The 24073-nt window shown below is 33.2% G+C and overlaps 1 protein-coding gene across 1 annotated transcript; it reads right to left on the bottom strand.

Annotated features, from left to right (window-relative positions):
- Nucleotides 1-554: 554 nt before the first annotated feature.
- LOC137813573 (L-arabinokinase) lies at nt 555-13109 on the bottom strand. Its single transcript, XM_068615906.2, has 29 exons — nt 12890-13109; nt 12565-12672; nt 12083-12151; nt 11886-11969; nt 11209-11285; nt 10786-10852; nt 9943-10000; nt 9763-9830; nt 9620-9682; nt 8759-8812; nt 8558-8660; nt 8371-8480; nt 8154-8273; nt 7255-7311; nt 6942-7108; nt 6708-6849; nt 6354-6437; nt 5649-5774; nt 5310-5440; nt 5145-5226; nt 4794-4881; nt 4522-4565; nt 4310-4405; nt 4150-4226; nt 2510-2707; nt 2063-2228; nt 1618-1689; nt 1044-1247; nt 555-832 (listed from the first exon to the last, which is right to left on the bottom strand). Exons 1-29 carry the CDS (start codon nt 12995-12997, stop codon nt 665-667), a joined length of 2991 nt encoding a protein of 996 aa, XP_068472007.1. The 5' UTR covers nt 12998-13109; the 3' UTR covers nt 555-664.
- Between the last annotated feature and the right edge of the window lie 10964 nt (nt 13110-24073).

Genomic DNA, 24073 nt, shown 5'->3' with positions numbered 1-24073 from the left:
ACACAAGTTTTTATATTCATTCACTCTTTCTTAAAATTACATTCAATATTCAGTTTCTTAAGTGATCTTCAAACCTAAAATTACCATCCCATAAAACTCCTAATTTATTAAAGACTTCTATCACCGTGAAATCTCCTTATTTCACAGATTAAGCCTCCATCTGCAGCTCTAAAATTCTCAAAAAATTATCTTGAAAAAACCCCTATTTTTTAAATCATTCCAAATCTCTTCCGTTTTATCCATCTAGATGTTTTGCCATATAGGAGTTGAGACCAAATGAACAAGCCAAAGAACCATAATGTTGTTACATCATTTCCAAACTTGATAAAAAAAAACATCTTCTATGACAAAGAGACGACAGAGAGCGGAAGATAACAGATACTGAGAGCAAAAGACGATACAATGTCAGTTAACTAGCGTCCAGTATAAGCTATAGTATGATACTTATCTTCTGCTGCCTTCATTTTGTTGGAATTTTGATTATTTAATAAAAATTCACAATTATGTTTTGTGGATTATTTATTCACAATCTACAGATTCTAACATAAAAAAGATAGTGCGAATGTTAAATAATAGATTGAAATGGTTCAAAAATCAAGCATACTGTACATGTTCCGGGGAAGATGGTGAAAGTAAAAATTCATAAGGTATATATAAGCCATGATCAACTGCTATTTTCCAGCGTGACTGCAGCAGCATCCTCACCTGTATTAGCCTTTTTGGAGGTAGCTCGACGGTGTATTCTGAGGTACCCAAATTTTCCAGCACCTGGTGATGAACCCTCAAAAATAAAAGGCAAATAACCAGTAGCTTTCTTGTATCTCTGCTGAACCTGCATCAAAACAAAACAGCATCTCCTGTGAGAAAAAGTTGGTTTAAACATGCTTTTAGTTTTTGTAAATAGGAAAATTTTGCTTTTACTCCCTAAATAAATTGTTTCCTTTGAGTCCCTCATTTTCCAAGTTGTCTTCTATCCATAAGATATATTCAATATTTCTTAGTTACAATATTGTATTAAATTAAATTCACAATAAAATAAATACCTCGAAAATGTGTTCACTGCTCTTGAGACAGTTTCTACCAATCACACAAACTGTTCCGCCTGAACCACCACCAGTTATCTTGCCTCCGTATAAAGTCCCACCTTCAGCTTTAGATTCTGCACTGTGTTGCAATTCTTGCACTAAGTGCACAAGCCTATCTGTTCCATCAGAGCCAAGTCCACAAGCACTGTAGCTGTAGTGGCACTGCATAAAATAGTTAAAACTAAATTACTTTTTCCCATTTGTAGTTTGGTATTCTTCAGTTCCAAAGCCGAAGTTAATATTCAAAAAGGGAACCATCAAACGAGTAATAAGTCTGTTAATTGCATTTTATCCAATTAACACTAAATAATGTAGACATTCAACTAACTATTCTAATCTTCCTGTTATACACATGTTAAAAGAAAGTGAATGGTTCATAATATGGAGAAAAGTCTAGTTTAAAATACTAAAAATAGGAACCAAAGCCAATATCAGCGATGTGTTCACCAAAATTATTTTTCAGTATCATTATAACTTCAACAGTGGACAAAAATTAGTACGGTAGGTTGATCAACTGAAGCTGTAGATGTACCTGATATAGCAATTCTCCTAAAGATGTAAGCTGATAGGTTGAAGATGCAGATGATAGAAGTGCCTTGAACGTCTGCACACAACATGATGGAAGAGAACTAGTTAAAATTCAAATAATTATTACAGGAAATGTGATACATGATTGCTTCATGATACCGGGTGAAAGTTACCGCGTATGAAAAAAATGTGTTTTAAGAGTCATCGTCTGTTGTAGAATGTGGATTTGGTATGACGAAGGTATTCAAATGTACAGAGTTATAGAATCTTATACATTGGCTTGACTACATAGTTAACTTTCCAAAAAAAAAGTATAAAGATAAATTTTCCAAGTACAAAATTACCACAGCAGAGTTTTACTGAGACTTGAACATAATAATTGGGCAAAAGAACGCAACAACTAGAACAAATCATCAGTTACTTATTTAATGCTTTAAGAAAGTCCTAACCTTGACTCGGAAGTTTTCATAGATTGGATGCGTTGTGGGAGCTTTAACTCCGTAAGTACGGTTGTCATCAATAATAGTGACAGGATCATTATGATCTTTAAGTTGCTTCAAAAATGTCTCACCAACAATGGAATCGGGAAGAGACTTAGCATATAGACCCTCAAATCTGCAAAACAAAAATGAATAATACTTAACGTCCAAAATTGTAAGGATTAGATCTAGTATCTAAAAAGGAAAGTTGATGAAGAAATTAAAAAGGTCAACACAATGTTAAGCATAATAATGATCCAATTAACAGATAATGAGACCATTTTTACGATTGCACTAGCAATCATAGGGTGATTATTATTAAGTAATTGAAGTAGTTCTATATGCAGATTTAATTTATTTGGCATAATAATCCACTCATGATAAACTATTTTATGGAAAGGAGAAAAAAGGATTTACCTATGAGGTGGCAAATTACATAAGTAATCTAAGGAGGCTTCTTGTTTAAGTAGTTCTAGATCATCTTGTTCCACTTCATCATAGCTCAACCCATTAGCAGCACAACTCTTGGACAATTCCTCAAAAGCCTTGGTCTTTATCATCTTCATACCCATAAAGGTGCCAATTCTAACAGAACCATAGTCTGCACCTCCAACGCTGAAATAGACCACAATTACGATAGTTCATGAACATGCTGAAGATAGAATAAGGAGGACTAAAACAGGATATTCTTGATAAAGCATAGAACGATCCAAAAAGCTTATGGAGTTAAGGCTCAAAATATTCTTATATATCAAAGTGGCATACCTTCATGGAAGTTACAATTACAAAAACCATGAAAACAGATCAAAGATTAAACCCTAGCATGTCTTACAAGTTGAGCATAAACTTTTGTTATATACACATACCACAAGTTCAAAAATATTCAATAAAAAAAATGTATGAGATCGAAAAACTTTACAAACACAAAAATAGAGCCATATTGTACATAGACATTGCAGAAAGTCCATTTTGAAATGATGTTGGCAGTTTATGCAGAATGCCAGAAACAAATATAAATGGATAATTAAGGGACATGAGCTGTAGCCCAGGGGTCCTAATGAATTTTGTTAATATTATTACACTTGATCAACAAGAAACTCATCCTAGGTGAATGTTCATTAATAACAGCCAGGTCCATAGTGAAATTATATAAAAGGAGAATGGAAGAAGGAGTGGAGAAATAGAAGAAGGGATTGGACCCAAAACAAGACCGGTGTTTGTATGAGAGAAGAAAGAATCAAGTGACCCATGTGTCAACAGCTGAAGTGGAAAAGCAAGATAGAGAAGGTGGGCATAACAGCACGGGCAGCTGGCAAAAGGAGAGTGAGGAGAGAGGTACGGGAATAATCAAGGATGTGTTTTTTATGGACATAAAACAACTACATACAAGGAGACATCATTGTAGCATCGATTGAGGAAAAGATGACACAATTTGTTGTGGTTTTGCCACATGCAAAAGAAGGACATTAATGAGGAAAGTCGATTGCATTGTTTTAAATCCTAAGAAAAGGCATAGAAGTTGTCAAGAGATGTGTTCTCGGTCTTTAACCAGACCGAGTAATGTCATATGATTCATTTAGCCTACCTCAATAAGTGGGATAAGGCTTTTGTTTCTGCTGCTCTGTCAAGTGTAATCCTTACAAAACTTCGGGTAGCAGAAACTTTCACTATTTATATCTTTAATCCCATCTCTCTCTCTCTCTTGTTGTATAATGGATGTCGAGTTTAGTACCAATAGCTTCATCCAAGTATAAACTATCTATCACCATTGTCGCACCACAGGTGAGTGGTGGTTAAAATATCTTGCCATCATGTTTCCTCATATTTCCCCAAAAGACAGCCAAAATTCTAGCTTTATTAACACAACCAATAATTACAGTCTCTTAAGACTAACAACACCCACATGGTTAGACCAAAGTGTGTTGAAGTCTATCTTTGATTGTAGCCTCCCATTATCTCGAAAAGTGTAATTATTAATTACGTGAAACCCACACAGATGGTCTCAGCAGAAAAAAGATGTATGCAGGAAATTTGGTAAACAATGATAGACCACCAACCTGTGTCTTATTCCAGAATCAATTCCCCAGAAACGGATATGGCTGGGAATGTCAACAAGACCAACAATCTCTGCAGGCTGCATCAATAAAGAGCAGTACCGTGATATAGTGTCTAAAGAATAAGAAAATATATTTTTAGATAGCTTGTAATGATGCACACCTGGCAAACCATAGCAAGTAGTTTGTTGGCTTCACCACATGCTGAAGCCATCTGGTCCATGACACCACAAGGAGCTCCTACAATGTGGTTTTCCACCTGATGAAAATTTGAAGAGATTGATAGAAATTACATCTAGTGGACAATGCATGCTAAGGATAAAATAAAAAATCTCAGGAAATCAAAATGGATCAGAGTTATGGATAAAGTCTAACCTTCTGGCAGAGTATGGCCAGTTCCCTTGGGCTGATATCCAACCCTGAGTTACAAACAGAGAAATTAATTTACCCACATGACAAAAACTGGATCTATTTAAGCATTCAGTAAACACCAAAACGGTATCAAGATCAGAAAAAAAGAGAAGTTTCTCTTTTCAATATAAGAGAATGAACCATTGATGAAAGAGATCTGCTTTATGAAACAACTTTTCCTAGAAGATTAATTTTACCCAATGAGAAGAAGCAATAAAATGACCAAAAATAATTACCATGAGCAGCTGCAATAGCAGACATACTAGCTACCTCCACAGAGGCAGAAGATGATACACCTTTCCCTTCTGGAACTGCAGATGAAACCTACATATTTGTTTACAATGCATACGTCTTAGAATATAAAATAAATATGGAGATAGAGTAAGTGACACAATTATAGGCCAGGGTAACTGTTTCAACATTGCACTAAAGGAGGCAAGATATTCCCATCCAGAAATGAGTTGAATGTGAAAATCATTGGCAAAAATGTTATCAACACCCTTGGGGAATTCTATAAGCATTCAGTAAGATATTTTATTGTTAACTAAAATGAAGTATCAGTAACACAGGTTGAGAACAGGAGGTACCAGCATGCTTATACTATCTTCAAATTGAACACCCAATTCAGTCATTAAGACCAAAATTGTCCCTGCCACATATGCTGCCCACCTGTGATAGTTATTCATATTAGCCCAATGGAATGCCAGACATGCCTTATTCGTATAATAAAATCATGTACAAGTGCTACCCACTTTTGGGAAGGATCTTGAGCAAAGTATCTCTTTGCTTTCTCATATGTAATTGGTTTGCCTTCTTCCATAAAATCAGACAAATCCATGTCAAATGTTGGGCTTCGATTACTCAATTCTGATCCATATGATACCTGACATGATCCAGATTCATTGAGAACACACAATAAGAAAGTCTTATTACAGCAAAAACTGCAAGGACACGAAGATATCCAGCTAATGTTTGTAATTTTATCATCAACATTATTCACTTCTCAAGCTTAATAGTTACACAAACTCCAATCAATAGTTGTCAATGTTAACTGATAGTATAAAGAAATTTCCAAATGTTCTCCAACATACAATTTGCAAGACAGCAGTTGGATTTCCCCCGTTGTCATTCTGCCGAGCCTCAGCATGTTTCCACAGTCTATGTTTACTAGGATGGATTCTTTGCAAAGCGACATGGCAGGCTTCCTTAATTGGCATCTACAGAAGAGTGAAAGAAAGAGAATAAAAAGGCCATAGTGAGTAGTCGTTTTCAGATTAACTTTGTCAGTTCTGTAACATTTTCAGACAAAACCAATCATAAAGAAACGTCAGTCATTGTTTAGCACTGTACATCTCAGTTTTAGTAGTAGTAGTAGCAGTGTTATGTAATACAGTAGTAGTACTATAACCTATCGTCGATGTTATGTGTGTATTCCTTTTTTAGAACTTCCGTGTTTGCTTTTTAAACTAATTCTCATTAAATTTTGTCAGAAATATAAAATGATAGTAATTGCTATTTTCTAATGGGATAAGATACCTCTAACAATAATATATCCTGAAATCTAAAAGTTCATGATCAAACTAACAACACCTGATCCCACTTTAAATTTTTTTTGGAGTAGAAACTTGTAACACAGCATATTCATATACTGCGTGTATTAGTTGGATTCACTAAAACTAAACTTTAGAGCTTCAAGTCTACAACAATGTATTATAATAACATTAAAGTATGTGAAAAAAGTTAACAGTTGAAACTAAATGTAATGAACACTAAAACCCTTAGGAGATTGATTCAACCTGGAGGACAAGACTTCCAGAATAGTCAGCAATACCACCCATAACATCTAACCTTCCAGGAGCTCTAGTCACAAAAATGTCCTCCTGTCACGAGAATAGAAGAATATCAAAAGTTAAAGAACAAACAGCAAAAGAAAGTATTTGAATTTAATAGATAATGAAGTGTATTGTCATAGTAATGCGAACAAACAGCAAAAGAAAGTATTTGAATTTAATAGATAATGAAGTGTGTTGTCATAGTAATGCGATTTCGTCAGTATTTCAATCACTAAAAGGATTGCTTGTATCCACTGAGAGCTCTTAGGCCAGAAGAAAGAATTTTATAATGGATTGACCACACAAAATGATTAACACCTGCCAGTTGAAGAGACTGGCTGCAGCCTTACGCTCCCGCCTTTTGTGCTTCTCCTCTAATTCAGATAGGCTACGTAAGAATGCCATAGTATCTGGAAGTCCTTGCACATCTCCATGAAGAATGTCAAAGTTTTCAAAGTCCCTGAAGAAACAAAAAAGGAGAGAGTTATATTATCAGTTATTAGGAAACAGCCAACAAAATTATACCCCCTGAAAAAGTGAGGTGATACCCACGGGCTTAATGCAAAGCTTCCATCATCCACAGGGGAAACAGGTGTTGAGTGCCCAAGCTGGTCTTCAGCAGTTGCATACCATTCTGGGATTGTAATATCTCGGCCAGAGGCCCTTTGGAGTTGATACCCAAGAACTATGGCATCACGCAACCTTCTAGCCCCACTAAGCTGCACATTATTAAGTCAAAATTGAAATGAAAATTAAATTTGTTAATCATTTTCACTATATCTTCGTGAAACCAAAGTTAGCGAAGGCTGGAAAAAAATTTTAAAAAGCCAACAATGCAAAAAAATTATATTCAGAAGTTGTTTACCTTATCTGATGCATAATTTTTTCCCAAAGCTGTCTCCTGCAGGATGCGTGCTGCCACCTACATTTTCAAATGTTTTATAAAAAATAATCACTTCTTTTGGAATAATTAAAAACCTCAATGATGACATAGATCTACATGATCAATGTGGGGAAAGGAGCAACCCTAGAAAAATTTAAATATCCAGACACTAATTGGTTGATGATTACAATCCAATAAAAAGATAAACATTTTAATGTTTAGTTAAATTACAAAAACAGATCATGATGCTGAACCATCTACCCCGAGCAGTAAAATTACTGGAAATGACAATGCTAGGTTAAATATTACCTGTCTTATTGTTGTAATGACTCATCAGATAAATTCAGAATAGTGATAACTTAAAGAATTTTTAACTCAAAATTCTAGTGTAGGTTGTTACAAAGGAGGACCAAAGAATTAGCTTTATATGTATCACTACAACTAGGCCCTTTGGTAAAAAAAGTGCATGATTCAGCCAATTTGGGCTCCGACTGTCTTTGTATCTCCATTGCAAACTTTCTTTGCTCACAGGGGTCTTTTAACTTTTGAAAAACTATGTTTTTCCCTAAATCTTGTTTTTCCGTTTAAACAGTTTCAATTCATTCCATTATTCAAACAGACACTTTATGGTCATGAGATAACAAATAGGGAAGGTTAGAAATTTCTATCATTCCTAATATAATAGTTTAGACAAATAAACTTGATTCTTATACACTATATTTCTTCAACATGAGTCCATACCCTACTTCTGTCATTGACCAGCCGTTCCTTTATTCCACACAAACTCTTCATAGTTAAAAGAAAATTTTACAGGTCGCATAAATATATACAGTTACACAAAGTAATAGTTTTTGAAGAGTAGATTAATAAAAAAATAGTACCTCGCCACCATTAATGCCTGCCTCATAGCTGGGTTTCAAACTTATTGCACGTTCAAGATAAGGTCTCCAATGACCAGTCAGTAAATCCCTCCTAATCATTTCAACACCACATTGATAATGCTAAAAAACAAAGATAATTACTTGTAAGGTACTCGACACAAATAACATCGAAGAAAACAAAAAAAAAAAAATACTAACATAGAGAAAGTCAGACTACCTCAAGCATATTTCTCAAAAAAGGTTCTTCATTGAAATAATCTCTTCGTACAAATACAAAAGGACACTTGTATGCCAACGCCTCGCTAACTGTGCCATATCCAATTTTCCCTATAATAACAAACAGCGATTAGCAACTCTTTCATTTAATCCATTTTTAGTTTTGACAATATGTGCTTCATACTGACCAAGCATACAGTCAGATGCTGCAATAATGTCAGGCGTATATGCATCCTTAGCAAGTTTCATAAAGTTAGGTGGAAGGTCATCACTCTTAGAAGCACCACAAACCTGGATCATAGAAGTAAGACATCACAATAATGCACAAGTACGATAAATGATTATTTTAAATGAGACAATGATACATAGCAGACTGGTTGAAGAAGTACCAGACACAACCAGCCAGGCGGTAAGAATTCCACCTTTAGCTTCAATCCTGATGGCTGGAGACAAGACATGACAGATACAGAAGTAAGACGAAAAGGGAGCGACTCTTTCAAACCATTAGTAGAGTTCCATGCCCCCAAAATCCAGAAAAGTGTAAAATTTACAGGTGTATGGTCAATAGATGACAAGAGATCAATAACAAATCAGTATTGACAATATAAAGATCCTGCAAAATATCTTTATAGGAACTCTAAACTTCATTACGAATTTGTGTTAGTGCCAGAAATGGTAATTGGAACAACACATGAATATATGCCCAGCTGATTTTATAGAACACAAAGGAGTACCCACAGTTCTATCAAGAACATTATTAATTTCATGAGGAAATAATCAGCGCAGGTATGATAACTGAAATAAATGAAAGAGTGATACATAATACTCATTATTATACAAGTGCTTTAAATTAGTTAATTCTAATAAGTTGTTAGTAGAGTTAGCTCTCCACAATGTATTAAAGACTGTATGTGACCACATAGTGTAACAGCAGATTTATAATCATGAGATTTTAATTGAAACTTCTGTTCTGTCAAAATGATGGTCATAAGGGAAGATAATTGCAGAAAAACTGGAAGAACGACATTAGGAATGGGGGCATCACACTGTTTTGCGTTTGATACTTGTGATGGGATAATTAAAGCACCCCACACAACCAAAACATATCATTACAATAGCATTCCACAATTCAAGTACATGAACAACAACATAATAACAAGAAAGCTCAAAGAGACACATAGCAAGCATTTGTTACAATGCATCCCAAGAAAAAATCAAGGTTTGGTCCTTAAAAGAGGAGCACTAGATACCTGCCCACCAAAGTTGAGAATAACTAGCTTCACATCATCAGTTACCCCAAGTTCCTTCCTCACCTTCAACAATAAAAATCACAAGCTTGGATTAAGAGATAGATGATCGTATCATAAAATTCATAGAGGTTTGTAAGGTATACCTCTTTTGCAGATTTGTGCAATCTCCTTACTACGAGAGGGACGTCAATAATGTCACGAAAAGCAGGCACTGCAAAAGTTGGAGATACCAAATTCTATTTAATCATTCCTATCACCACATATAAGTGGATATTCAATTAATATTAGATTATTGCCATGAAATTATATAAAAATTGACTTACTTGGGCAATATCCCGGGAGGCGGATAAGGAACTCACAATGTGAATAGTCCTCCGCTATCTGCAGCAGTGTATATGGGGGTACACTTATTTATCATGATTCAAGCACAAAGCCATAACAAGTGATAAAGGACAAAACTAGGAGCATAATTGTCCATTTAAAAGTTTTACTTCCATTCAGCTTATTGTTATGCTTCATAGTTATTGTTAGAAACAGAATAGGCCATATTTGAAGCCATTGCAGGGCATCTTAACAATATCACATAGCATTAGAAACTACAAACATAGCTGACATAAGTCTATTTTTATCAAAGTATATCCTAGCGAGGTTTGTTCAGTCTATCATACCATCTGCTATTGGGAACCACCATACAAATATCTAGTCTCACATTCAAAATGTCGAGACAAGAGAGAATATGATAGAGATCCCACATCGACTACAGATATGGTCAAATTATAGTATATAAGTGAGTGCAAACATCACCTTACAGGTTGGCTTGTGATGTTGTGCTAAGCTTAAGTCCATTTTCTATGAAATTTTAACAATTAAATTTTGAGAGATATTTACTAGTTAGTAATGCATTCAAGAAATGTGGAGGAAATTGCAGAGATGAAGCATTAATTTATTTGTGAATTCTTTCATGACTGTTACCTTGATAGCTGAGAAACATTAAAATGTAACAAGGAAAATTAAGTATATGTTACAAGTTTTACAAGTGATTAAATGCTGAGCATACAAAATTCCAAATTCTTGGACAAATCAGAGAATTGGCAACTTCTAACATTTCTCTCCACAAAGAAAGATATGAAACAAGATAACTTGCTATATGAAGAAGATTTTGTAACCTCCCAAACTATTGAACGATGATGAAGTCCAGCAGCCATGACATATTCAGCATAGATGAAGTCCCAACTGAAATCCGAAAGACATGGAACGAGACTAAATATGGGCACTGAACAAAAGCAATCGCTCTTGGACATAAATGTACATTTAAAGTTTCAATTACTACAGCAAGACTACCTAAGGCAATAAAGTAGAAAGTATATACTTATCCCCATAATCAACTTAAAATTGATGTATGACGACCATTTGGCAGAATGAAATGATGATGAAAGAATACATAAAACTCATGAAAATATATTTGTCAGCTAAATTTTCTGAAATCATAGGCAAATAGCTCATGTGCTCCCTACACATGATGGTCCTCCCTTAACCAAATACTGTAAGAAACAAAAGAAGAAGAAAGCACTGAGGTCTGCATAAGTTACCTGAAATTGGTCACACAAACGGAGCGAATGCCGGCATCGGCTGCTGCTCGACATGCAACAGGAACAACATCTGAGACCTGTTTTCTTGTATTAGTTTTACAAGGATCCACCAAGTATATAATATAGAACTTCTATTTTTGTAGAGGAAAAAATCATGTTCTTTCTAAAAACATTCATAAAATATTTAAAGGTTTTTGGATAAGCTTTTGGGGAAAAAAATGCAAAATCTGAAAATAATCAGATCTTAGCTTTTTCTTAGAAGATAGGAATAGATTTCTGGAAAAAAATGGTGATGAACAAGAGAAAAGGTTGTGAGAAAGAAAGGGAAACTTACAAGTCCTGTTCATACAGACAAAAGAATCTTGCTGAATTTAAAATTTACAAGTCCTGTTCATATTTCTTTTACAGATGCTAAGTAATCTTTCCAGAAAAAGGTACTTTCGCACAGACAAACCCAAACAACCTATTTTTTTATAATTATAATCAAATCAAATTCAAAATTACTTCTGTTACATAAAATCTTTATCATACAATCAATTTTGTACTCATCCTTATAACACTAGCTTTTTCAAAAGCCCAAACTAATGTGTTAGAAGTTATTCTAAGCATTATGAATTAGTTATCAGTTTCCCTTTCACTTTTGCTTCAAATAAAAACGGGGAGGACATATCTTGTACCACTAAGTCAGCTTCGACAGAGTTCAGCCACTCAGATTCTTGAGCCAAGATTTGTGCACGGGGCTTCACTGCTGTTTCAGAATACTAACATAACCACAAACAAGTAAGAGATAAGTAACAGAAAGAAACAACATTAAGGAATCTCCCTCAAAGCACAACAACTATAAACAATCCAAAAGGCAATGGCATTGTCATACCTTAGACAGAGAAGCAAGGCGATCAACAGTCAACGCATCTGCCTGAACAGCTCCACAATCCAAAAGCACCTATTTTACACCGATGGATAAACAAACGTGAACTTTAAAAGCAGTCTCTTTAAGGCATTGTACTTATATACAAAATGAAAATTCTCACAAACAGTTCGATCTGATCTGGGTTGTCATCTATTGCAATTGGGATCATCATGACACTAAAAGCAATTCCACCGAAGAACAAGTAGCAAACCTTAAACAACATTTTTTTATCGCACAGAACTACCCTTTCTCATCAAAATCATGAATATACCACAAGCAACAAGAACAGGCTACGACCCACAGGTTATACATATGCGTTTAGATATTACTTCTTCCTCAACAATCATATCAATTATTAACTAGATTATGAACACTGCCTTTCGGATAGCATTACAAAGAAACTTAAAGATAAGAAAATAGATAAATAAGCAAACAAACAAACTCACTTTGCGAATGAACAATCGAGGAGACTGTATTTCAGTGGTGAAAACGAAATCAGGAGCACCAGTGACGACGTGAACATCATGCCCCGCATGAATCAAATGCCGCACCACCTAGCATACAATCCAAATAAAAACTCACATCACAACAAAACGAAAAAGAAAAAACTATCCCCACAAAACAGAGACACAGAAAAATTCAAACTTTTTTTTTTTCATTTTATACCAGATGATCAAGGCCAAAACTAAAAACACAGAAACAAAATCAAATTTTAAGAATGAGTGATAAAGCACCCATTTAATAAAAAAATGACTTGATATAGACAAAGACCTCAGTGACTCGAGTGGCATGGCCAAAACCATGCCCAGTAACATAATAAGCAAATACTAGGTGCTTTGTGGAAGCGGAGACTCCATCACTCTCTTCCTCGATCCTCATTTTGCAGTGATTCAACTTCTTTTAAAGTCTCCCACAAGAGAGAATGATAGTTTGTATGTTTCAGATGATGAATTTCTGTTTATATATTATCCATGAAGAATGAAGGATAATTAATTATTAATTAATCAAGCACATATTAATCACTTTTTCTATTATTATTATTTATTTTATTCAATTTTATTACTTTTCATAAAATATTTCATCAATTTTCATAATTTTAAAAATGTAACAACTACTGTGTTTCTGTATTTTACGTAAACTACAATGTTTATTTAAAAAATGTAAACCGTGTTGTAATGAATTTTATAATTATTAGTTCTAAAGTGTTGTAATGAATTTTATAAACTGTTATTATATATTAGTTCTAAATTATATTCTCCGTAAATTAAAAAGGTTAACATTTGTTTGTTAATTATTTTAATACGTAAAAAATAATCACATATTATATCTTTAAAAGGTAATACAGTTATTTAACATTTTATTAATAGGGATGAAATCAATTAAAATAAATAAATAAACTAAATAAATAAATTAATTATACATCAAAATGGGATTTATTTAAGTTAAATATAGGGATTTTTTTTAACAATGATATAAAATTAAATTAAATAACATGAAAAAAAAATTGTTTTAATTTGAATACATAGAAAAAATTAGTCATGGGATTATATTTTTTTTTCCAATAACATACTATTCTATGATAAATTTGTTACATTTTATAATTTGTAACAAAATATTATATCATAATTTATATATCGTTAATAAAAATATATATTTATATATTATAAATATTAGTTACATGATATAAATATTTATATTACAGGTACTAAAATACTAATTTTATATACATATCTATATATAATTTTATTTTTTTATAACCATTTAGATTATTTATTTAATCCTTAGTTTATTCTTTCACATAAAAAATAAATATTTAATGTAAGTCTAGTGTTCATACAAAAAAAGTATTATATTTTACAGTCAGAAACGATAATCAATTAGAATAACGTTTTAACTTTATCAATAACTTCAAATTGAAGCCTGAAATATATAGATATTGAGATCATATTTGTATTAGTTTCAAATGATATTATTTTTTACTAAAAAATCATTAAATATTAATTAATTTTAGAATTAAATTAAATATTATTATAAATTAAAAAACTAATTTTATTAATAGTAAAAATTTATAGAATAATTTCTAAACTAATAACTAACCTTAATTATCAAAATTTTATATGTTAACTATTTTATATTTTAAATTATCTATTATAAAAATTAATTTAAAATATAAAATAATTAATAACTAAAATCTTAATAATTAATATTATATATTAATTTAGAAATTTTTTATAAATTTTTATTGATAATAAAAACTAATTTAAATATTAAGATTTTACTTTATAATATTATATCTAACTTAGTTAATATAATAATTAATTACCTTTTATTTTTAAAAATAATTGTTATTTAATAAAAAAAATAGTGTTTATTATGTTTTAAGAAATGTTTTTTTCTTTTGACCAGAAAAAAGGATTCATCAGTAATCTTTTACAAATAACATCATTTATTTATTCACAGAAAAAACAAGTTTTTTTCACTAAGAAACAAAAGGTTTACATATCCAGATTATAACATTATTTTATGTTTAAAGCTATGCTATTAATAAGAATTATTTAGCAAAATATATTATTTAAATAATTTAATTTATTAGTACTGTACCTAAATTTGATATCTAATGAGATTTGAACTTTAGATAATATTACTATAGAATAAAAATTGTTGTTATTTGCATCATCAATGCAATCATTTATTAAAAGAGTTTAATTCTAAATAGTTAGGATATGGCAAAAAATAAGATGATGATGATATCGAAGAGATTTGGATTTGGATAGGATAGAGATGCGTGTGAAAAGTGAGTCCTTTGCGTCCAGAATTTGTTGAAATCATGAACCCATTGTTTGTTTGGTTTTATTCATAATTGTTTGTTTGGTTAGTTGGGAATAGTAGAAGAATGGGGATATAACTATTCTTTTATGCGAACGTGTGCTCACTATTGTGAATAAGACTATTCTGGTGGGGAAGTACATTAGGTAAAGGATCTGTACTCTTATGGATAAATCAATAAAAAAAGTTGTTCTGAAAAGGATTCGAAAGGTTTCTCAGACAGATTAAAGCCACCAAAGTTTTCTTTTTATGTTATAACACTCTTCTTTTACAGTTTTTTCTAAAAGGAATTGATCAATTCTTCCTCCACCTTACCAAATTGACATGAACTGATTACTTTTAAAATTTTTAAAATCACTTTTTATTTTAAATTTGTAAAATTTAGAATTCAAAAATTATATTTTCAAAGAACAAATATAAAGCAGATTATTGTGTTTTAAAAAGAAAATCTATAGTTAAATTTAAAAATATTTTGAAAAACAATTCAGAATAAAAAAATACGGAAAAATTCTAAAAAAAAAATTGAAAATATATTTAAAAAGTTCTGAAATTTAAAATATATTTCAAAAATTTAAATCCAAAAATGTGTTTCAGAAAGTAATTTTTTAAATTATTTTTCATTTATATTTCTTCTTTATTCAAGAATATTTTTATTATTTGACATGTAAATCGGAATTGAGATTCAAATTTAATCAACTATATATTTGATGTGCCTCCCAACCTTCCATTAGGCTTTGTTGAAAGAAAAGTCCAAAATTGTCGTTCTTAAGAGATAAAAGAAGTGATAGTATATTCGTGTTCCGGATTACAAAATGTAAAATAATTTTTTAATAAACCCTAAGATTTTTGGAATAGTGATGGCATTACGTGTTATATTTCGAAACGGAAATTTGGAATGCTGAACTGTTTAATATGTACTTTCTAAGGTAAAGTGCATTAGGGATATTGTTTATGGAATCTTGAGATATTGAAAGGACTTGACTGATAGCTTCACACTACATACAGTAAATACATCATGTTAACAAACAAATAAATTAATATTTTAACTATTTTAATCAAATTAAATAGTGGTCCACATTACTGTTTTGTGTTAGTGAAAATATGTGTTACTAATTTGTGGTCCAGATTGATTGTTCTGTAACATAAAGAGAATTAATTGATTTTATTTATAATTAGGATAATTAGTGGTGATTCTCAACCAAAAAGTATGGGTACGGGTGAGGCCAATTTTCTTTATATGGTGGAGTGCAATTGGGGCATCCAATGACATTAAAATGATAATGTCAAAAAAAAACTCACAAGAAAAAAAAAAACACAATGATATCTAATTATACATCTAATAGTTTTATTTTGCTTAAAAATTAAGGTATTTTTTCTTTTAACTTATTGAGACGTTTTTTAAAAAATAAAATCGTGATGGAACTCGAACTTCAAAGCAGACAATATCTCAGATGTGGTACTTGATCATAGTAATGTCATCTCAACAGACTTTAGGTTAAAACGTTGGTGTCTTTTATAAGAATCGAAAACTCGTTCTTTTAGCCCTCGACTAGGGGGCTTGTCTAGTACGCCCAAAATATTCTCATATCGTTTAGGAATCGAGGTCAATAATAATTTATATACATTTTTCTCTTTAACCCTCTAAGACGCATTTTAAGAACAAAATCATGACAAAGTTAATACCTCGGATCTCATGATTGATCTCAGTGATGTCACGTACTACCAAGTCCTATATTTAAGGAACAATTTTTACCCACTAACAAAGTTGATAAAAACCACCTGCAGTATGTAAATATAAGCATCCACTATGACTACAAAGGTCAGTACTGATTGAAAAATCGAAAACGGTTATTTATACTTAAAAAACTTACAAGTCTATAAATACAATAATCAGGGAGTACTTCTGACTCACTCAATACTTGATATTCATTTATTCCTCAGAGATTATTATGCTCTTACTAACTTGAGCATCGGAGAGTCTTCTGTGGGTGAAGTTCCACTCAGCATTTGGTGATAAAGCTCGACAATCCTCCAAGGAGAAGCTCGGTGATGAAGCCTAGAGAGATAGAGAACCCACTGAGCTAGTCCAACCTTCCAGAAGGATGACTAGGAGCATGACACAAGACACAGGGCTAGGTCAGGATCACTCCATAGCCATACCTCATAACCTATCAATCCTCAGGAGCATAGCCCACATGATGATGGGAGCTTAGCACCAGCTAATCTCTTTATTTTTAATTTCAGTAGATTAAGGTGTATATAACATAATATGGGGTGTACTTAGCATAAATTGGGCTCACTTTGGGGGTTCCAAATAGAAGAATAAACTATAGTAGGGTGTACTTAGTAAATTGGGTTTGTGTCAAGCCCACCTTTTATGACATGTGCACCTAGGTTTAGGATTTATTTGACCTACCTTCTAGAAGGTTTCTCACAAATGACACCTTACCCATCTCACTCTTGTTCCCCAAGTCACTCTCTCCTATATAAAGGGTGTTTTGCCTCATGTATTTACACATTGAAATTGAATAGAAAATAAACTTTGCTTGAGTGTTTAGTGAGCTTTGTTCTCCTAGAGTTCTTGGGTCTTATCTTGAGTGCACAACACCTCAAGTGGCGGTTCTTCACCACTTAACTTTCTCTTATCTCTTCATCTTTTCTTTTCTTCACCATGCACCATTTCCCTTCCTTTTTTATGATCATATGTTCTTCTTTTTCCCTTTTTGGTTTGTATATTGTTTGTCTTTCCATTTATGCTCTTTAATTTTCGCACCTCGTCATCATCGTCACTTTATATTGTGTTTTTCTTTTTACTCTCTAAAAGTGAACATTTACACTTACTTAACCACTTGGTTAAGTTCATGTCTAGTGGGAATCTTCTTTGGGTTTCTCACTATATTCTGCTTAAAATAAAAACTTATAAACAAAGTGTCACCATAAAACGTGCAATCCTAAAATCAACTCACACCACTCGTTCTTCACCAATGACTCGGATTCCACATCTCGAAAGGCCTAAAGTCAAATTTGGTAAGAACATTTGGCGTCCACCATGGGGCCTTGGTAAAAGTTTTCAGGACCACTCTTTCGCATGGCATTCACCAAAAGTAAAACAACAGCTAACACATCTTACTCCACAATGGACCTTCAATCCTAGAAGCACTCAAAGCTCACATTGATTCAGCCATGTAGAAGAATGAAGACACGGTATAGAAGGTCATCGATTTTACAACTCAAAAGAATGTAAATCCGGTTCCAGATGTTATCATTGAAATATGAAAAGAGATGGAGACAATGCAAGCCTTGCTTCAAACTAAGCTTTGGAATATCCAAGAACAACAGCTCGAGGAGATTCACATTATTTGGCACGAGATACAAACTCGGATTGTTCAAAGGTCCGAGCATTAACCAACCCCCGAGCTTGAGGGCTAGTCTCAACCAACTTAGCAGAATGAGCAGCAGCGGGGTTCACACACGCCTAGTCGCAGTCAATGATAGTCTTCTATAGCCACACATAGAGCTCGAACACCCTTCCAGGTTACTCTTCTGTGCCAACAAATTCCCTTTAAAGCTCTCCTTCCTCCACAAGGGTTTGTGAGTATACAAGCCTTAAACTCGTTTCTCTCGTTCACCGAGGAGATCATGCAAGTTTAACTCTCAGACTCCCTAAGGTGGCCAACCTTGGAGAAGTTTGATGACACCACTGATCTGAATGCTCACGTAAAAAGGCCTACTTCGCACAGGCCAACCTCCTCACCGATGATCAAAGAATACAATGCAGATTGTTTCCACATCCCTAAAATGAGCAACTTTGGAGTAGTATTACTCATTACCAATTAACTCCATTGACTCATTTGACACCTTTTATGACATGCTCACAACTTGATTTGTTGATAGACAATGCACACTATAAAAAGAGATATCTGAGTTAAAAGAAATGTTTTCCCAATTTTTACAAACCCAGGACAGTAAATATAGAAGATCTAGGAGTAGACAAGGTGAGAGGTCTAACCAAAGAAAGAGTCATTATTCTTACCATCCTTCTGATAAGTGTCATATTTCAGTAGTATTTCGTATTAAAAGATAGGAAATTACAAATTTTTAATGATAAAATAGCTAAAATTTAACCTCTAATTTATTAATTTAATTTTTTTTTACATATTTTGTGATTATAATATGAATAAGAACGAATTCTTCCAAAATTTGTGTTAATTTCATGATTCTATGGGAAAATGGAGATAAAAGAACTAAAAGAAAATAGACAAGATGAAAAGGGAAAGTTGGAACATTGGAAACTCGCTCAAAACTTTCTCAAACTATCCTGAGCAAGATCACTCCAGAGGAACTCGTCCAAAGCTCGCCTAGGCAAGTTCACTCCAGTGAAGTCGGGTTTTTTCTCGTCAAACTCGCCCAAGCAAGTAATAACTCGCTTAGGCTAGATGTCATTTAGCCCAAACCCAACTAGGTTAAATAGGAGGTGTGAGAAAAAAAACCCTAGACATCATTAGGAGAAAAAAAAAAAACCCTGATGCAGGTTTGACTGCAAGACGTTGGTATTGGAGGACGTCGGGAATCTCTAAACACATCTCATTTGCGTAGGGGTGTCTTGTAAAGGAAGGAAGCAAGATGGCATGAGCTCTATCTGTAATAGGGGAGGACTAATTCAGATGTTGTGGTGATGTTTTTTGAAAGGAACTCCGAAAGGAAAAGCCGAAGGAGTTGTAACAAAATGGCCCTCATGTAATCTGTTACAAGGCCTGGATCATAACTCAAAAGGGTTGTTAGGAAGTGTGAGGCAAGTCTTAAGTAATTGTAGGTTGGTTTCTTGTTTTGATGTAGATGCAGGGTTGCTGGTTTTTCTTTTTCTGTGAAGGTTTTCCCATCTTACAAGTTTTACATATCTAGGAAGCAACCTCTTTGTCATGAATATTATGTCTTAAGCTTCTCTATATAATTTATTCTTATCCAGTAAGTACGAGGGAAGAACGATGATTTTTGTATAAGGGTTGGATACCCCTGAAGTATCCCATTAATTTAATTCATTATTTGCTGATAAAAAAAATTAAGAGAATAGAAAGAGATAGAAAACCTTAGAGGAGACAGTTGTCAAGGAGAAACATCCTAGTCTTCAAGAAATTTTCAAGTTACCTACTAATAATTACCTACATATTTGGATCTCTAGATAAATAAGGACTTTCACACAAAGTTTACCTACAATTATTATCCATACGTAAAATCGAGTTACCTACAAATTTTTTCGTATATAACAATAAAGTAGTTTGATCGCAACAATCCGTACATAAAATTCGTATGTAACTTTGGATAGTTGGGGTGTGCAAATGTTATTCATGTTATTATTAACATTATTAATAATACTATTAATATTATTATTAATATCATTTATTAATATTATTATTCTTCTTCTTCTTATTATTATTAATATTAATATTATTATCAATAATAATATTATTAATATTATTATTTGTATTATTAATAATATTAATTATTATTAACATTATTATTAATTAATATTATTTATAATATTATTAATAATACTATTATTAATAATAATATTATTATTAATATTAATATTTTTATGAATATTGTTAATATTATTATTGTTATTGATATTACTATTACTATTAATTTTATTTTTATTTTTATTTATATTATCATTAACATTAATAGTAATAATATCAATAATACTAATATTAATAATATTATGTTAAATTATTAATATTATTATTAATAACATTATTAATATTATTTAATAATAATCATTATCATAATCATGATAACAAAATAATTATTATTAAATGATAATAAAATTTGTTAAAACTTTTATGTATACTTGAGAAACCTGAATTTAATTGCATCCGATTATGAAAATCAATAATAAAATAATAAAGAAAAAATATTCATGCAATTTTGGTAGGTTTTGGTACGTAGGAAACAAACACTAACATATGTCACCTTTAATTGTGTTGTCCTATGCTTATCTCGAATTTAACGAAGTCCATGATTTGAAATATATAAAAACCTAAAACATGGTTCGGATAAAGATCGATTACGTGTGACATCAGGTTGCAAAATTTGGATGAGGAGTTCCTTAAAAAAATATCCATCCTCAAAATCTCGTCTAAAAAAGAGAAAATATAAATACACAATTTTCTTTTCTGTTTAACGGAATAATAATGGAGAAAGAGGACTCATTCAACGTGAAATTACCAGAAATTTTTTAAACAAACAAACATTTAGGCTGTTAACATGAAAAATCCAGAAACAACCTTTGAGCCAGAACAAATTCGTGGAGACGATAAACTATTCATACACCTACATTATGATTAAACAAAATTAAGGCTACAACACCATACGGAATCAAAGACCAAATGCAACAATAAAGACGGAAAATGAGACATCATTAGTCAAGTAACTCATGGAAATTATGTGAGAACTTCGACGGGATAACACAGAAACTAGAAGACAAACTGAAGAGTTCTAAGTGGCACAAGAGCATATACGGAAGGAATCCAATGCAGCACAAGAACGAATGCGCCTAGAGTTACAAAAAGAGCATGAACACCGATAAAAGGAAGCTCATGAGGAACAAATGAAACTCAAGGATGATGTAGAAATGGCCCAAAAATTAATGGAGGACGTTGTTAAGATATAAAGGGAGAACAAACCTCTGAGAAAGATAGCTCATGATCAAGCAGGTAGGCGAGGAGGTGTAAACTTGCAATCAAACTAGGAAAATCCCTAACCATTCTCCAAGCAAATAATGGATGAACCATAACCCCCACATTTCATGGTACCTAAAATCGCACATTTAAAATCAAGCCACCAAGGATGGCATATTTATTTGATATAAAGCAAGACAAGGGGGACTACTTGACAACTATCTCAATCGCTTCTGCGAGGTGTCAGTGCGTATGCAATAGCCAAATGAGAAGATGGTCGTGGATACGTTCGCAAAGGGACTACAAACCATTCCCTTCAGTGAATCAATACTTAAGAATCGAGCAGAGTCAATGGCCAAAGTTTGAAAGCGCACCTCAACATACATTGAATTCGAATTAGCATTTTGAAGAGAAAGGGAAGAGAAGAAGCGAGCACGCTCAAATTTCAATGGACAAGAAAACAAAAAAGTAGCGGACACCTAGATAGGGAGGAAACCCGAATGGTGATATTCCCATATCTTGCCAAACGGGACAAGAAAAGAAGAGGAACCCCCAATGGGCACAATGAGTGTCCCTCATAATCAACTTTTAAGAGATCCTGAGGTCCCAAACAAGGTAAATTTCTTAAGCGAATGGATCAACAATTAAGTCATTGTCGAGAAGCATGATGTGAGTTTCATCGGACATATGGCCATGACACGAAGAATTGTTACGTTTTGACGGTTCAGCTTGCCTGGTTAGCTGGCAATGACACCCTACAAAGACTACAGGAGCTAGGTGAAAGGAAGCATGTGACACCAATGGGAGGCGTGACACCAGGGAGCTCGCGAACGAAACCCCAATTCTCAGAGAATACCATAGCCTGAGGATTCTCGAGAGGAAGCATTACTTCGTCTAGTCGAAAGAGATACGCCCGATCGATATTATCATTGGAAGCCTGGAGACCACCACAAGCCCTCCTTATATGTTTCTTAGTGACCGATTTGGACGATGTTGCACCTCGTGAATATGACCCAACTGTAATATTAGTAATCGCCATGGGTTGCAACGTCCCCCGAGTTCTGGTGGATCAGGGAAGTTCAACAAATATCATGTTTTGGGAGACAATGATGCAATGGTGCGAAATTGAAGAGAATAAGGCAAAGATAACCAACAATTTAAGAGACAAACATGAAAGTATAAAAAGTTTAGAATTGCACATTTTATTGGTTGCTCTTTGTTTATGATTTTTTATTTTTAGCAGTGTAAGGTGAGAACCCAAAAAAGATCCCCATTGGACACGAACTTAACCAAGTGGTTAAGTAAGTGTGAAGGTTCACTTCTAGAAAGCAAAGAGAAAAACACAATTATATGGTGACAATGATGCAATGGTGCGGAATTGAAGAGAATAAGGCAAAGATAACCAACAATTTAAGAGACAAACATGAAAGTATAAAAAGGAATGGAATGGAGGGCACAAAGAAAGATAAAAAGAGGAAGACATAAAGAGAGCTTATGGAAGAAAGAAAGATGTCACGTCACTCTTGGAGAAAAGAGGACTCCAAGATGAGTGGTGCAAAGAGTCGCCACTTGAGATGTTACCCACCCAAGATAAGACCTAAAAATGAGAGCTCACAAGTCTCACAAAATCACTCATACAGAGTTTCTTTACTATTCAAAATTCAATGTGACAATACGTGGATGAAGACACCCTTTATATAGGAAGGAGTGACTTGGAAGGCAAAATGAGTGAAGGGTAGAAAAGAAAAGGAGAGAGGGGCGTGATGTTTTAAAAAATGTAAAACCATGAAACCGCTCAGTAAGTGACACATGTCGAGAATACACTGGTGCAGAAACATAAAACAAGTGCGGCTATTTCGAATTTATAAATGCGGCTTTATAACCGCATTTGATCAACACGCACTTGTAAATCAAGAAATATAAATGCGGCTATATAGCCGCATTTATAAATACCATTTACAAGTGCGGCTATTTGCTTTAGCCGCACTTGTATATGCCAAATCATTAAAAAAAAATTAAAAATTTTAAAACATCGTCAATCTTGTGTGAAGGCAACGTTGATGATGAGTCACGGGAGCGCCAACAACGGTGGCGACAGCAGAAGCGACGACGGACAGGGAAGCAGCAATGGAGCAAACCAAAAAACCCACAAGAACCCACGAAGACAATGAAAGTGTACTGAGCAATGCAAGAAACCAAACAATGTAAGAAAAATGAATGTCAACCAACGAAACAGTGCTTCGAGACCACCAATGCAAGGAAAAAAACATATATAAGAAAAACGAAAACATCTATGCATATATTTGTGAAGTTGAAGAGGAAGAAAGAGAGCTCAAGAAACTTACATTGCACAAATGGAATGCAGATGTAGCAGAAGGAGACGAACTCAGAGTGCGAACGCGAAACGAAGGCAAAGACGAGAAAGAAAATATGAAATTGTGTGTGGCGCGCT

The sequence above is a fragment of the Phaseolus vulgaris genome, chromosome 1 (assembly GCF_051622355.1).
Source record: "Phaseolus vulgaris cultivar YP4 chromosome 1, ASM5162235v1, whole genome shotgun sequence".
Taxonomy (NCBI): Eukaryota; Viridiplantae; Streptophyta; class Magnoliopsida; order Fabales; family Fabaceae; genus Phaseolus; species Phaseolus vulgaris.
This window is presented reverse-complemented; position numbering and strand designations above follow the sequence as displayed.

Bases quoted from the DNA above. Each gene is read 5' to 3' on its own strand.
- LOC137813573 (XM_068615906.2), bottom strand. From the start codon at position 12,997: ATGAGGATCGAGGAAGAGAGTGATGGAGTCTCCGCTTCCACAAAGCAC. The intron at 11,970-12,082 runs GTATGACAATGC...TGGTTATGTTAG, and splicing joins GCCTTGCTTCTCTGTCTAAG to TATTCTGAAACAGCAGTGAA. The intron at 833-1,043 runs GTATTTATTTTA...GTTTTGATGCAG, and splicing joins GCAGTGAACACATTTTCGAG to GTTCAGCAGAGATACAAGAA.